This window comes from Sugiyamaella lignohabitans, chromosome A (genome assembly GCF_001640025.1).
Source record: "Sugiyamaella lignohabitans strain CBS 10342 chromosome A, complete sequence".
NCBI lineage: Eukaryota > Fungi > Ascomycota > Dipodascomycetes > Dipodascales > Trichomonascaceae > Sugiyamaella > Sugiyamaella lignohabitans.
This window is the reverse complement of record NC_031672.1, coordinates 3,197,736-3,211,984: the sequence shown is the minus strand read 5'-3', so window position 1 is coordinate 3,211,984 and position 14,249 is coordinate 3,197,736. Positions and strand designations below refer to the sequence as shown.

Here is a 14,249-nt window from a genome sequence, read left to right as displayed (position 1 = left end):
AAGCTCCAATGAATGATGATTCTTTTGAAGCAACTTTTAACGACATATGGACAGACAGATTCAAAGTTCCAGCCCCTACATTCAAGATTTCTTCGATTGTCTCAGTTAGTTTTGAGTCCAAGGATAGCCTAAGGAAGGAAGGAAGGAACTATAGTTTGCGGCCAAGCATGCCTAGAGTGACCGGCGCTGGCGCTTAAGTACTGTAAAAGCAGTGCAGAGCCAATTAGTGTGGAATATCACCCGGCTAATACTACAGCAGCTGGTAACTGGTTAACCAGGAGCTGCAAGTACTGTGCAAATGAACTAGAAACTGGCATCCCATTGGTCAATGGCGCCATTTTTGTGAACTGAGACAGCTGCTGCTAATGCAGTGCGTTATGGTATGTAGGTAATTAAGCTGAATGTGACCTTACGCTAGAACATGACCATGAATTTTTTTTTTTGGCACTTCATATGCTCAGATGATGAATACTGTATCCAGAAATAAATTGTAATAAACAATTGCATATACGCCCGCTGTTAATTTGCTGTCGATACAAAGACATCTTGGATCCTGGTTTGCGGAACAAAGGGAATCATTCGGACTACCTTATCTTATCTTGACTTACAGTAGCTTAAAGGTGACGATCTCGATCAGCGACTTTGTCTGTCGGTGTACGATCGATGCAGTGCAGATGGGTGACTACATTTGCCTGATTTGTCCTAAGAGGTTAGTTTATGCGAAGAACACTGGTCGGTTTTGTGTGGTGGTGAGAGGTTGAAAGGCGGGTCAGGGCGTGTCAGAGGGCTTTGCAGGGGGGCTGAGAGGTTGAGGGGATTAGGAGGTTGAGGGGACTAGGAAGCTGAGGGGACTAGGAGGGATTGAGAGGGTTACAGAGGTTGGGAGGTTGTAGAGGGTTGGGGGAGCTTGTGGGAGGTTGTGAGATTCACCTGTACCATCAGAACTAGACTGGTCCTAATTATTGGCTGGCTCACTAGTGAGATTCTGCTGTTAGCTGGTTTTAGACACCGGGCGATTTGGATGGGTTGACAGAGTTGGCTGGGTGATATCACCGTATCAGAGTTGTTACCAAAGCTTGGCAGCACACAGCTGCTCAATGGTAGAGTACAAAATTGACAATTGATCCATGGTTGCTATTCGGCGCTCGCCTCAATACTCATGTACCACACTGTATCGCCACATATTATCCGTCGGGGACACGCCCGTTAGCAAGGCAGTACAGTTGTCAATCATTCGGTTTGATCACCAAGCCGGATCACCAAATGTACTAACATGAATAGTAAAGATAGGTGAGGTTAGTAGTGGCTTGGCTTAGTATCAGATTTAATTGACAACACGGGGCTATAAGCTAGTATTTATAAATTGAATTAACTATTAACCAATGCTTGATAACATTATTAGAAAAAAAAGAACTAATTCCAAACGAACCAAGACTATTGATACAAGTCCGAGAATGTGGAGAATAGGATAAATAGTTCTCGAACATTTCCTCATGAAGACTTCGACATTGGTGGGTGGCAGTCCAAAAGTAGGGTTCAAACCCTGCAGATAACGTCCAGGCGTTTTATGAGAGACATTCACAACTGGGTGGGGGGGGTATCTCTGTCTGTAGGAGGTAGTCAAGATGTTGATAAAAAACAAATAAAAAAGAAATAATGCGTCCGGCATCACAGCCCAACATTCTAGACACCCAAAGCGAACTGTACTATTGAGAACGAAGAAATGACCGCCATGCTGGCTATTGGACAAATCCAGACCCCTTCATCGGTCGGAACATGCTACTATCAATTGGTCTATTGCATGTATTGCTGCATATAGGTTCATAGCGCAAAACAACATATAGACAGGGCGGAAGAAGAATTACCGTGATCCTGAAAAAAACACCTCAATTTATCCTGATAAACTTTATGCCCATGAAACTTTAACGCCAACAACACAAACAGAAACTACTGAGGCGGTAGATCGGGAACCAAATCTTTCATATGACTGAATTCTTGCCAACAATGTAGGTACTAATTACTTTAGAAGGCAGCTGGAGCTGAGAGCAGAAATGTAATGATCGGATTTAGATCCAACTTGAACCAAAAAAGAAACTAGTAAATGTACGAGGCTTATAAAGTCAAATTGCACTTGCACTACTCAAAAAGAAACCCAAAAAATAAAAAAAAAACAAAACGACCGCATCATCTGAAAGGTCAGCGAGTGAGATAAAGGGATGTAAACGGGTGTCATCGGATTCCCGCCACAAAGGCTTATTACCAGATAAAGTTAGAATAGACGGAACCAGGATCAAAATGGCCGGATTTTCTATAGCCCCCCCTAATATTCAAACTGTTATGTCGGTTACTGGAAGTAGATGTTTTGGCGAACACAAATTGAGCGAATAAAATAATGTAGTGCAAAAAATAGCCAGTGAATCCCGAGGTGATTTAATTGTTGTGCAGTTTTGCCGAGATACATGCATGCACTGCACCTTCCATGGCTTAAGTTGCATCTTCTTAAGGATTAACCATATAACGGGAAGCATTCCTTCTACCGCTTTTAATGAGCTTATTGGTATTCCCTCTGCCTATCGAAGTTACCTCTTCGGGCTCCTTTTAATGATTATCTTTTCGTATAGCCGTTTCTCAGATTGTCAGCCTTTCTCAAATACTAAGATTCGGATGCCACTTTTGATGCTGATCGCCAAGCTTAAAGTTGACTAGTCCAAAGTCTTCCTGTATATATGCACTTGTCTGCACGTTGAGGCCTTGCATACTGTGCATAGAACGTGGAGCGTCACAGCTGAACAGGTGCAGGCCCAACCCGCCGCCAAATAGTCTAAATCTAGACTTAATCCAGTCAGTTCCGGAGTGTGTCCGTACTAGCCAATTTTGTAATCCGTTAACATCCGCCCGAATATCCACCGCCACAAAGAGTTGAAATTGACTCGATACGATCTGAGTGATGGTTCTGGTGGTGGTATGATCAGTCTAGATTTTTTATAGTTCCTATTAACAAGATCTACCGATACAAAGCCTTGATGTCCGAAATGCCATATATTCAAAATTTTATTTATTATGGCCGTTCGCCTGTTTCTTATCTAAACGCTAAGAATATAAACTTGACCCCTGCCCTGAGCCTTCAGTAACATGAACTCTAAAGCTTGAGTTTAAACCCCGCACTGATAACTGATAAGACAATTGATCCCATTATCATGTTGAAGGGGCCCGCTTATGACTGCCAGCATTCTCCCAAATCTCAGATATCTCGATGAAACTTGTTTCCAGATGCCGCCTCGTCATTATCACAGTCCGCCTCTTCCTGCACAAAGTCGCCTTACTTCGCCTCCAGCCACGGCTATACTCTTTGTAACGTTAAGAGACCCTGTCCCCAATCGGAATTATGGCGTTTGTTGCCATGTCCATTATATATACCAAACTCTTAGGCTTGCCTTCCTGTCTGCCAAGATCAAAGTGGGCGCGGGTGAGAAACCAGAACTCGCCTTTCAGCAGACTCCCTTCATATGTCGAGTCTGCAATCCGATCACCGCTATTTTCAAGCATATGGCCCGATTTGACGCATACAATATCAATTAGTGAAAAACTAAGATTAAACTAGAGACTTGCATTGGAATATCACTATATCTGCATGCATACATGCCGTATCCAATGCATCTTGATGCACTTAAATCAAACTGCCTGGGACCGAAAAACTGTACTCCAAAATTAGACTTACAAATTTAGACGTTTATAGGGATCATCCCGGATTGACCACGATTTTCAGTGGATTCCCCCCGTTTTCTACACATTAAGAAAGATATTCTATTAAAGACGGTTGATATTCGTGATATTCCTAAACATCTCAACGGATATTTTTTATTTCCAATCTTTTTCCCCCTTCTTGTTTTCAAGTATTTTCTCCAGCTTATTACCTTAATTCTTCACGCAAGGTACACTTTTGGCAACCTTAACTCAACTGTAGTATAATTTCCAATAGACTGGTACACTTTTCTTTTGTCAACCCTGAAAACTCTGACGACTGCCCAATCCACATACCTGCATCAAAATGGTTTAAAAAGAAATTAAGAGGTATGATCTCCAAATTACCTAATTAAGAGCGACAGCTACTAATGCACCATATGTTCCAGCATAACGCTTTAACCATTAAACGAAGGATATCTGGAGATCACTAAGCTAATGTAACTGTGTCAAGCGTCATAGAAGGCTTCCAGACAGAAGTCTTCGACTTTCACCGAGAAAGCGCTAATGTTACGAAAATCCTAATATATCCGCACTATAATGGCAATTATTTAAACCAAAAAATTTCCAAAATCATACGTCTCGTTCCTTGCAGGTCAAAAAGTATATCATAACATCACGAAAACAAACGGCACAGACATGAGAAACTTTAACCACGCTTCCGATCATTTAGTTAACCAGTACAGTGGAAACAGACCCCGTGCAGTCCCATGCAGGTGGCTAATTTAGGTTGAGTGCAGAAACCCCATAGTTCTTGATTATATGCAAACTCCTGAATCGGATCACGTATTGACCAACATGCGATGTCCAATCGTTGAACCCTTAATATGCTTCATGCATGGTCAATATACGGGCTTACCGGACTCGATATAGCGGGGTAATACAATCTCAGATACCTGATATTTTTAGACATGAAGGAACGGAACAAAAGAATTTGCCTGACAGTGTTTCGGGAACAATAATGTAAAAAGAAATTATATCGCTGGATTAATTAATGGGCTGGGAAAAGAAATACTTGCAAACCCGAAGTTCTTCATTCAAACTGGTTTCTACCTACTGACGCAAAAAATACTTGTGCTTGGGTCTCCAAAAAAGCTGTCCACAATATCAAATAACAACTGGTTGAACAAAAAAGTCCCTACCAGACATAATATATTCACCACCTCAGATACTGGATACTGTTGTTTTGGGAGAAACTTAACAGTCAAGAACTTTCAGCTCCTCAATCTCCACATGCTGCTATAGTAGCAGATCGGCTATATAATCCGCCTAAATGCAACATAATTGTCTACCATTGCCTAAAATATCTTAGTAGCCATTATAAACAAGTATATGCGAGGAGAAATGTCACTTAACAGAGTGTATCTCGTAGAGTATCTACCTGCCAAGCGACATGGCTCCGAGACCAATTAGGTAGATGTCATGTCACACTTTGCTTTTTTCCTTGATCCAGTCCTTAAATTCTATCTCTACAGGAGGAGAGGTAGCAGTAGCAGTAACTAAGAGCATAAATACAATGACATCGCCTTAATGTGATTTTTTATTGATTGTATTTCATCTTTAATTTATTCTGACTGACCATTAGGTACAATACCCCTTCACTGCCTAAATACAACAAATGGTCAGGCTCAGTATTGTCGCTACTGCGGCAACTTTTGCTCTATCACTATTTGGAGCTAATGCCCAGTCGATCACTACGACTATATGTTCTGGTACCAAGGTTGTAACCACTGTCGTTCAGTGTACTGCTACTGGAACTCTAGAAAATGTAGTTACAACCTTAAATGATGCTGGAAGCTTACTTGCCGGTGGCAACCCAACTCAAGCTACAAGTACCTTGACTTCTGCTTTAACTACAATTGAAAGTTTAGGAACCCTCTCTCCATGTGACGAGGCCACTCTTCAACAAGCGCTGCTTCAGCTAATTAATGGTCTTGGTACTGACCTTACTGCATTGGTTTTAAATGTCCCTTCTTTTAATAATCTTAATGCTTTTGTCAATGCTTACGAAGCCATTGAAGCTCTCGTAGCAAATGCTGGTCTTCCATGTGCTGCTGCCAATACCCTCTTAGTGGCTCTTGACGGAGTGGGAGGAACCCTCAATACCGTTATTAATACTTTTAATTTAGCAGCTGGAGTGTTTGGACAAAAGATTTCGACGATAACGGGGCCAGCTACTGCCAATTGTCCCCCCCCATCCAGTCCTCCAGCTCTAGTTTGTACGGTGTCGGCCGATCCACCGGCTCCACCGCCGGCTTTGAGTGTGACTGAGACTATATGTTCTGGTACAGCAACTGTAACTACTGTTGTCGCTTGTACCGCCACTGGTGCTGTCTTGAATTTGGTTACCACTATCAACGATGTTGGCCAGCTTCTTACTAATGGTGACTATGCAGATGCTTCTACCTCGTTGACTCAAGCTCTCGGCACTATTCAATCTCTCGGAGATCTGTCTCCTTGTGATGAAGCTACTCTTCAGGAGGCAATATCGTCCCTTATCAGTGGCCTCTCCAGTGATCTTTCTAACCTCGTCAGCGAAGGTCTTTCAGCTTCGGATCTTGATGCTATTGTTACATTATACGATGCTCTAGAGACATTGATTTCAGATCTTGATTTCCCATGTGCTATTACTACTCCATTGTTGACTCTTCTTGAGACTCTTGGAGGTGTTATCAACACATTGATCACTTTGTACAACACCACTATTGGTATTCTTGCTGGTACAATCGCTACCATTCAAAGTCCCACAGTTCAATGTAACAGTGCCGCTGCTACTGGATTGACATGTACTGCTTCTTCTGCCGCTTCTTCATCAGCTGCTTCTTCAGCGGCCTCCTCAGCTGCCTCTTCAGCTGGTTCTTCGGCTGCTTCCTCAGCTGCTTCTTCAGCTGCCGTTACCAGTGCTCCTGCTGCTTCTCTCAGTGTTACCGAGACTATTTGTTCCGGTACTGCCACTGTTACAACTGTTGTCGCCTGTACTGCCAGTGGTGCCGTCTTGAATTTGGTTACCACTATCAATGACGTTGGCCAGCTTCTTACTAATGGTGACTATGCAGATGCTTCTACTTCGTTGACTCAAGCTCTCAGCACTGTTGAGTCCCTTGGTGATCTGTCTCCTTGTGATGAAGCTACTCTTGAGGAGGCATTATCTTCCCTTATCAGTGGCCTCTCCAGTGATCTTTCTAACCTCGTCAGCGAAGGTCTTTCAGCTTCGGATCTTGATGCTATTGTTACGTTGTACGATGCTCTAGAGACATTGATTTCGGATCTTGATTTCCCATGTGCTATTACTACTCCATTGTTGACTCTTCTTGAGACTCTTGGAGGTGTTATCAACACATTGATCACTCTGTACAACACCACTATTGGTATTCTTGCTGGTACAATCGCTACCATTCAAAGTCCCACAGTTCAATGTAACAGTGCCGCTGCTACTGGATTGACATGTACTGCTTCTTCTGCCGCTTCTTCATCAGCTGCTTCTTCTGCCGCTTCTTCGTCAGCTGCTTCTTCAGCTGCTTCTTCAGCTGCTTCTTCGGCTGCCGTCACAAGTGGACCCGCTGCGTCTCTCAGTGTTACCGAGACTATTTGTTCTGGTACTGCCACTGTGACTACTGTTGTCCCTTGTACTGCCAGTGGTGCTGTCTTGAATTTGGTTACCACTATCAACGATGTTGGCCAGCTTCTTACTAATGGTGACTATGCAGATGCTTCTACCTCGTTGACTCAAGCTCTCAGCACTGTTGAGTCCCTTGGTGATTTGTCTCCTTGTGATGAAGCTACTCTTGAAGAGGCATTATCGTCCCTTATCAGTGGCCTCTCCAGTGATCTTTCTAACCTCGTCAGCGAAGGTCTTTCAGCTTCGGATCTTGATGCTATTGTTACATTATACGATGCTCTAGAGACATTGATTTCGGATCTTGATTTCCCATGCGCTATTACTACTCCATTGTTGACTCTTCTTGAGACTCTTGGAGGTGTTATCAACACATTGATCACTCTGTACAACACCACTATTGGTATTCTTGCTGGTACAATTGCTACCATTCAAAGTCCCACAGTTCAATGTAACAGTGCCGCTGCTACTGGATTGACATGTACTGCATCATCTGCCGCTTCATCGTCAGCTGCCTCTTCTGCCGCTTCTTCTTCAGCTGCTTCTTCAGCTGCTTCTTCGTCAGCTGCTTCATCAGCTGCTTCTTCTGCTGCTTCGTCGTCAGCTGCCTCTTCTGCTGGTTCCTCAGCTGCTTCTTCAGCTGCCGTTACCAGTGCTCCTGCTGCTTCTCTCAGTGTTACCGAGACCGTTTGTTCAGGCACTGCCACTGTGACTACTGTTGTCCCTTGTACTGCCAGTGGTGCCGTCTTGAATTTGGTTACCACTATCAATGACGTTGGCCAGCTTCTTACTAATGGTGACTATGCAGATGCTTCTACTTCGTTGACTCAAGCTCTCAGCACTGTTGAGTCCCTTGGTGATTTGTCTCCTTGTGATGAAGCTACTCTTGAGGAGGCATTATCTTCCCTTATCAGTGGCCTCTCCAGTGATCTTTCTAACCTCGTCAGCGAAGGTCTTTCAGCTTCGGATCTTGATGCTATTGTTACGTTGTACGATGCTCTAGAGACATTGATTTCGGATCTTGATTTCCCATGCGCTATTACTACTCCATTGTTGACTCTTCTTGAGACTCTTGGAGGTGTTATCAACACATTGATCACTTTGTACAACACCACTATTGGTATTCTTGCTGGTACAATCGCTACCATTCAAAGTCCCACAGTTCAATGTAACAGTGCCGCTGCTACTGGATTGACATGTACCGCTTCTTCTGCCGCTTCTTCATCAGCTGCTTCTTCGTCTGCCGCTTCTTCATCAGCTGCTTCTTCGTCTGCCGCTTCTTCATCAGCTGCTTCTTCGTCAGCTGCTTCTTCAGCTGCTTCTTCGGCTGCCGTCACAAGTGGACCCGCTGCGTCTCTCAGTGTTACCGAGACCGTTTGTTCTGGTACTGCCACTGTGACTACTGTTGTCCCTTGTACTGCCAGTGGTGCTGTCTTGAATTTGGTTACCACTATCAACGATGTTGGCCAGCTTCTTACTAATGGTGACTATGCAGATGCTTCTACCTCGTTGACTCAAGCTCTCAGCACTGTTGAGTCCCTTGGTGATTTGTCTCCTTGTGATGAAGCTACTCTTGAAGAGGCATTATCATCCCTTATCAGTGGCCTCTCCAGTGATCTTTCTAACCTCGTCAGCGAAGGTCTTTCAGCTTCGGATCTTGATGCTATTGTTACATTATACGATGCTCTAGAGACATTGATTTCGGATCTTGATTTCCCATGTGCTATTACTACTCCATTGTTGACTCTTCTTGAGACTCTTGGAGGTGTTATCAACACATTGATCACTCTGTACAACACCACTATTGGTATTCTTGCTGGTACAATTGCTACCATTCAAAGTCCCACAGTTCAATGTAACAGTGCCGCTGCTACTGGATTGACATGTACTGCGTCATCTGCCGCTTCATCGTCAGCTGCTTCTTCTGCCGCTTCGTCGTCAGCTGCTTCTTCTGCCGTTTCGTCTGGCGCTTCTTCGGCTGCGTCATCGGCTGCATCTTCAGCTGCTTCATCATCAGCTGCCTCTTCTGCCGCTTCATCGTCAGCTGCCTCTTCAGCTGCTTCCTCTGCCGCTTCCTCAGCTGCTTCTTCGGCTGCCGTCACAAGTGGACCCGCTGCGTCTCTCAGTGTTACCGAGACCGTTTGTTCTGGTACTGCCACTGTGACTACTGTTGTCCCTTGTACTGCCAGTGGTGCTGTCTTGAATTTGGTTACCACTATCAACGATGTTGGCCAGCTTCTTACTAATGGTGACTATGCAGATGCTTCTACTTCGTTGACTCAAGCTCTCAGCACTGTTGAGTCCCTTGGTGATCTGTCTCCTTGTGATGAAGCTACTCTTGAAGAGGCATTATCATCCCTTATCAGTGGCCTCTCCAGTGATCTTTCTAACCTCGTCAGCGAAGGTCTTTCAGCTTCGGATCTTGATGCTATTGTTACGTTGTACGATGCTCTAGAGACATTGATTTCAGATCTTGGTTTCCCATGTGCTGTCACTACTCCATTGTTGACTCTTCTTGAGACTCTTGGAGGTGTTATCAACACATTGATCACTCTGTACAACACCACTATTGGTATTCTTGCTGGTACAATTGCTACCATTCAAAGTCCCACAGTTCAATGTAACAGTGCCGTTGCTACTGGATTGACATGTACTGCATCATCTGCCGCTTCATCGTCAGCTGCTTCTTCTGCCGCGTCTTCGTCAGCTGCTTCTTCTGCTGCTTCTTCGTCAGCTGCTTCTTCAGCTTCTTCTTCTGCTGCTTCTTCCTCAGCTGTTTCTTCTGCTGCTTCTTCGTCGGCTGCTTCATCAGCAGCTTCCTCGGGAGCTTCCTCGGGAGCTTCTTCTGCTGCTTCTTCCGCGGCATCCTCGGCTGCTTCGTCTAGTGCCGGCCCAACATTGGCTTGTAGAGATTGTCCTAATGGAGGATCATCGTCGGCTGCCGTTACTAGCGGACCTACCGCTTCTATTAGTGTCACTGAGACAGTTTGTTCTGGTACTGCCACTGTTACAACTGTTGTCCCTTGTACTGCAAGTGGTGCTGTCTTGAATTTGGTTACCACTATCAACGATGTTGGCCAGCTTCTTACTAATGGTGACTATGCAGATGCTTCTACCTCGTTGACTCAAGCTCTCAGCACTGTTGAGTCCCTTGGTGATTTGTCTCCTTGTGATGAAGCTACTCTTGAAGAGGCCCTATCATCTCTTATCAGCGGTCTTTCGAGTGATCTTTCTAATTTGGTCAGCGAAGGTCTTTCAGCTTCGGATCTTGATGCTATTGTTACGTTGTACGATGCTCTAGAGACATTGATTTCAGATCTTGGTTTCCCATGTGCTGTCACTACTCCATTGTTGACTCTTCTTGAGACTCTTGGAGGTGTTATCAACACATTGATCACTCTGTACAACACCACTATTGGTATTCTTGCTGGTACAATTGCTACCATTCAAAGTCCCACAGTTCAATGTAACAGTGCATCTGCTACTGGATTGACATGTACTGCGTCATCTGCCGCTTCATCGTCAGCTGCCTCTTCTGCCGCTTCTTCATCAGCTGCTTCTTCAGCTGCTTCTTCGTCAGCTGCCTCTTCTGCCGCTTCTTCTTCAGCTGCTTCTTCAGCTGCTTCTTCGTCAGCTGCCTCTTCTGCTGCTTCATCGGCTGCATCTTCAGCTGCTTCATCATCAGCTGCCTCTTCTGCCGCTTCATCGTCAGCTGCCTCTTCAGCTGCTTCCTCTGCCGCTTCCTCAGCTGCTTCTTCAGGAGCTTCCTCAGGAGCCTCATCGGCCGCTTCTTCGGCTGCTTCCTCTGTTGTTTCGTCAGGAGTTTCCTCAGTTGCTGTGAGAACCGGACCAGTTGCATCAATCAGTGCCACCGAGACAGTTTGTTCTGGTACTGCCACTGTTACAACTGTTGTCCCTTGTACTGCCAGTGGTGCTGTCTTGAATTTGGTTACCACTATCAACGATGTTGGCCAGCTTCTTACTAATGGCGACTATGCAGATGCTTCCACCTCGTTGACTCAAGCTCTCAGCACTGTTGAGTCCCTTGGTGATTTGTCTCCTTGTGATGAGCTAACTCTTGAAGAGGCATTATCATCCCTTATCGGTGGCCTCTCCAGTGATCTTACTAATTTCATCACTGAAGGTCTTTCAGCTTCGGATCTTGATGCTATTGTTACGTTGTACGACGCTATAGAGACATTGATTTCAGATCTTGGTTTCCCATGTGCTGTTACTACTCCATTGTTGACTCTTCTTGAGACTCTTGGAGGTGTTATCAACACATTGATCACTTTGTACAACACCACTATTGGTATTCTTGCTGGTACAATCGCTACCATTCAAAGTCCCACAGTTCAATGTAACAGTGCATCTGCTACTGGATTGACATGTACTGCATCATCTGCCGCTTCATCGTCAGCTGCATCATCTGCCGCTTCATTGTCAGCTGCATCATCTGCCGCTTCATCGTCAGCTGCTTCTTCTGCCGCTTCATCGTCAGCTGCCTCTTCTGCCGCTTCTTCTTCAGCTGCTTCTTCAGCTGCTTCTTCGTCAGCTGCCTCTTCTGCCGCTTCTTCTTCAGCTGCTTCTTCGTCAGCTGCCTCTTCTGCCGCTTCTTCTTCAGCTGCTTCTTCAGCTGCTTCTTCGTCAGCTGCCTCTTCTGCCGCTTCATCGTCAGCTGCCTCTTCTGCCGCTTCATCGTCAGCTGCCTCTTCAGCTGCTTCCTCTGCGGCTTCTTCAGCTGCTTCTTCAGGAGCTTCCTCAGGAGCCTCATCGGTTGCCTCTTCTGCCGCCTCCTCAGGAGCTTCCTCGGCTGCTTCTTCTGCCGCCTCATCGGCTGCTTCGTCTGCTGCTTCTTCAGCTGCCGTTACAAGTGGCCCTACTGCTTCTATCAGTGCTACTGAGACAGTTTGTTCTGGTACTGCCACTGTTACAACTGTTGTACCCTGTACTGCTTCTGGTGTAGTTTTGAACTTAGTCACTACCATTAATGATGTTGGCCAGCTTCTTACTAATGGTGACTATGCAGATGCTTCCACCTCGTTAACTCAAGCTCTCAGCACCATTGAGTCCCTTGGTGATTTGTCTCCTTGTGATGAGCTAACTCTTGAAGAGGCATTATCATCCCTTATCGGTGGCCTCTCCAGTGATCTTACTAATTTCATCACTGAAGGTCTTTCAGCTTCGGATCTTGATGCTATTGTTACGTTGTACGACGCTCTAGAGACATTGATTTCAGATCTTGGTTTCCCATGTGCTGTTACTACTCCATTGTTGACTCTTCTTGAGACTCTTGGAGGTGTTATCAACACATTGATCACTTTGTACAACACCACTATTGGTATTCTTGCTGGTACAATCGCTACCATTCAAAGTCCCACAGTTCAATGTAACAGTGCATCTGCTACTGGATTGACATGTACTGCATCATCTGCCGCTTCATCGTCAGCTGCTTCTTCTGCCGCTTCATCGTCAGCTGCTTCTTCTGCCGCGTCATCGTCAGCTGCTTCTTCTGCCGCTTCTTCGTCAGCTGCTTCTTCAGCTGCTTCTTCGTCAGCTGCTTCTTCAGCTGCTTCTTCGTCAGCTGCTTCTTCAGCTGCTTCTTCGTCAGCTGCTTCTTCGTCAGCTGCTTCTTCAGCTGCTTCTTCGTCAGCTGCTTCTTCGTCAGCTGCTTCTTCGTCAGCTGCTTCCTCTGCCGCTTCTTCTTCTGGAGCTTCGTCTGCTGCCTCTTCTGCCGCTTCGTCTGCTGCCTCTTCTGCTGCTTCGTCAGCTGCTTCATCTTCAGCTGCTTCTTCTGCCGCTTCATCTTCTGGAGCTTCTTCAGCTGCTTCTTCTGCCGCTTCTTCTTCTGGGGCATCTTCAGCTGCATCTTCAGCTGCTTCGTCAGCTGCTTCGTCGTCGGCTGCCTCTTCTGCTGCTTCTTCTGGAGTTTCTTCAGCTGCATCTTCAGCTGCTTCTTCAGCTGCTTCGTCTGCCGCTTCTTCTGGAGCTTCGTCAGCTGCTTCTTCAGGCGCATCATCAACTATTTCATCGGCAGCTGCTTCTTCGAGTGCTGGTCCTACATTAGCCTGTAGAGATTGTCCTAACGGTGGCTCGTCTGCTGCTTCATCAGCTGCCTCGTCTGCTGCTGCTTCTTCGGGTGCTTCTTCTGCCGCGTCCTCTGCTGCCTCCTCAGCTGCTTCGTCTGCCGCTTCATCTGGTGCTTCGTCAGCCGCCTCTTCAGCTGCTGCTTCTTCAGGAGCTTCGTCAGCCGCCTCTTCAGCTGCTGTTTCTTCAGGAGCTTCGTCAGCCGCCTCTTCAGCTGCTGTTTCTTCAGGAGCTTCGTCAGCCGCCTCTTCAGCTGCTGCTTCGTCTGGTGCTTCGTCAGCCGCCTCTTCAGCTGCTGGTTCGTCTGGTGCTTCTTCGGCAGCGTCCTCGGCTGCTGCTTCGTCAGGAGCTTCGTCTGCCGCCTCTTCAGCTGCTGCTTCTTCAGGAGCTTCATCAGCTGCCTCGTCAGCTGCTGCTTCATCTGGTGCCTCATCTGCTGCTGCTTCTTCAGGAGCATCGTCTGTTGCCGCTTCATCTGGTGCTTCGTCAGCTGCTTCTTCCGGTGCTTCCTCAGTCGCATCTTCTTCTGGTACAATCACATCTTCTGTTGCTTCATCCAGTTCATCAGCTATTAGTAGAGCCCCATTCTCATTTGGAAATAGTACTGTATCAAGTGGTTCTGCCACCTCATCTGTTGCTTCATCCAGTGTTGCTGTTTCTAGTACTATTGCTAGTTCGACGGGTTCAGGCTCAGCTGCTGCTAGCTCGGGATTGTCTTCCAACGGAGTCAGCTCCTCGGTTGCGACGAGCTCTGGTGCCGCCTCTTCTGGATTATCCATTTCTGCATCTAGTGCAGCCGTTTCTG

The 14,249-nt window shown here is 46.0% G+C and overlaps 2 protein-coding genes across 2 annotated transcripts; both read right to left on the bottom strand.

The window, feature by feature from the left end:
- Positions 1-9,207: 9,207 nt before the first annotated feature.
- Positions 9,208-12,345, bottom strand: AWJ20_1012 (uncharacterized protein; the record flags this gene model as incomplete). The annotated part of the gene is made up of 4 exons (XM_018877861.1): positions 9,208-9,595; positions 9,983-10,441; positions 10,829-11,335; positions 11,723-12,345. The coding sequence occupies 4 exons, from the start codon at positions 12,343-12,345 to the stop codon at positions 9,208-9,210; spliced, it is 1,977 nt and encodes a 658-aa protein (XP_018735221.1).
- Positions 12,346-12,741: 396 nt separating this feature from the next.
- AWJ20_1011 (uncharacterized protein) lies at positions 12,742-14,223 on the bottom strand (the record flags this gene model as incomplete). The annotated part of the gene is made up of 1 exon (XM_018877860.1): positions 12,742-14,223. One exon carries the CDS (start codon positions 14,221-14,223, stop codon positions 12,742-12,744), a length of 1,482 nt encoding a protein of 493 aa, XP_018735220.1.
- Between the last annotated feature and the right edge of the window lie 26 nt (positions 14,224-14,249).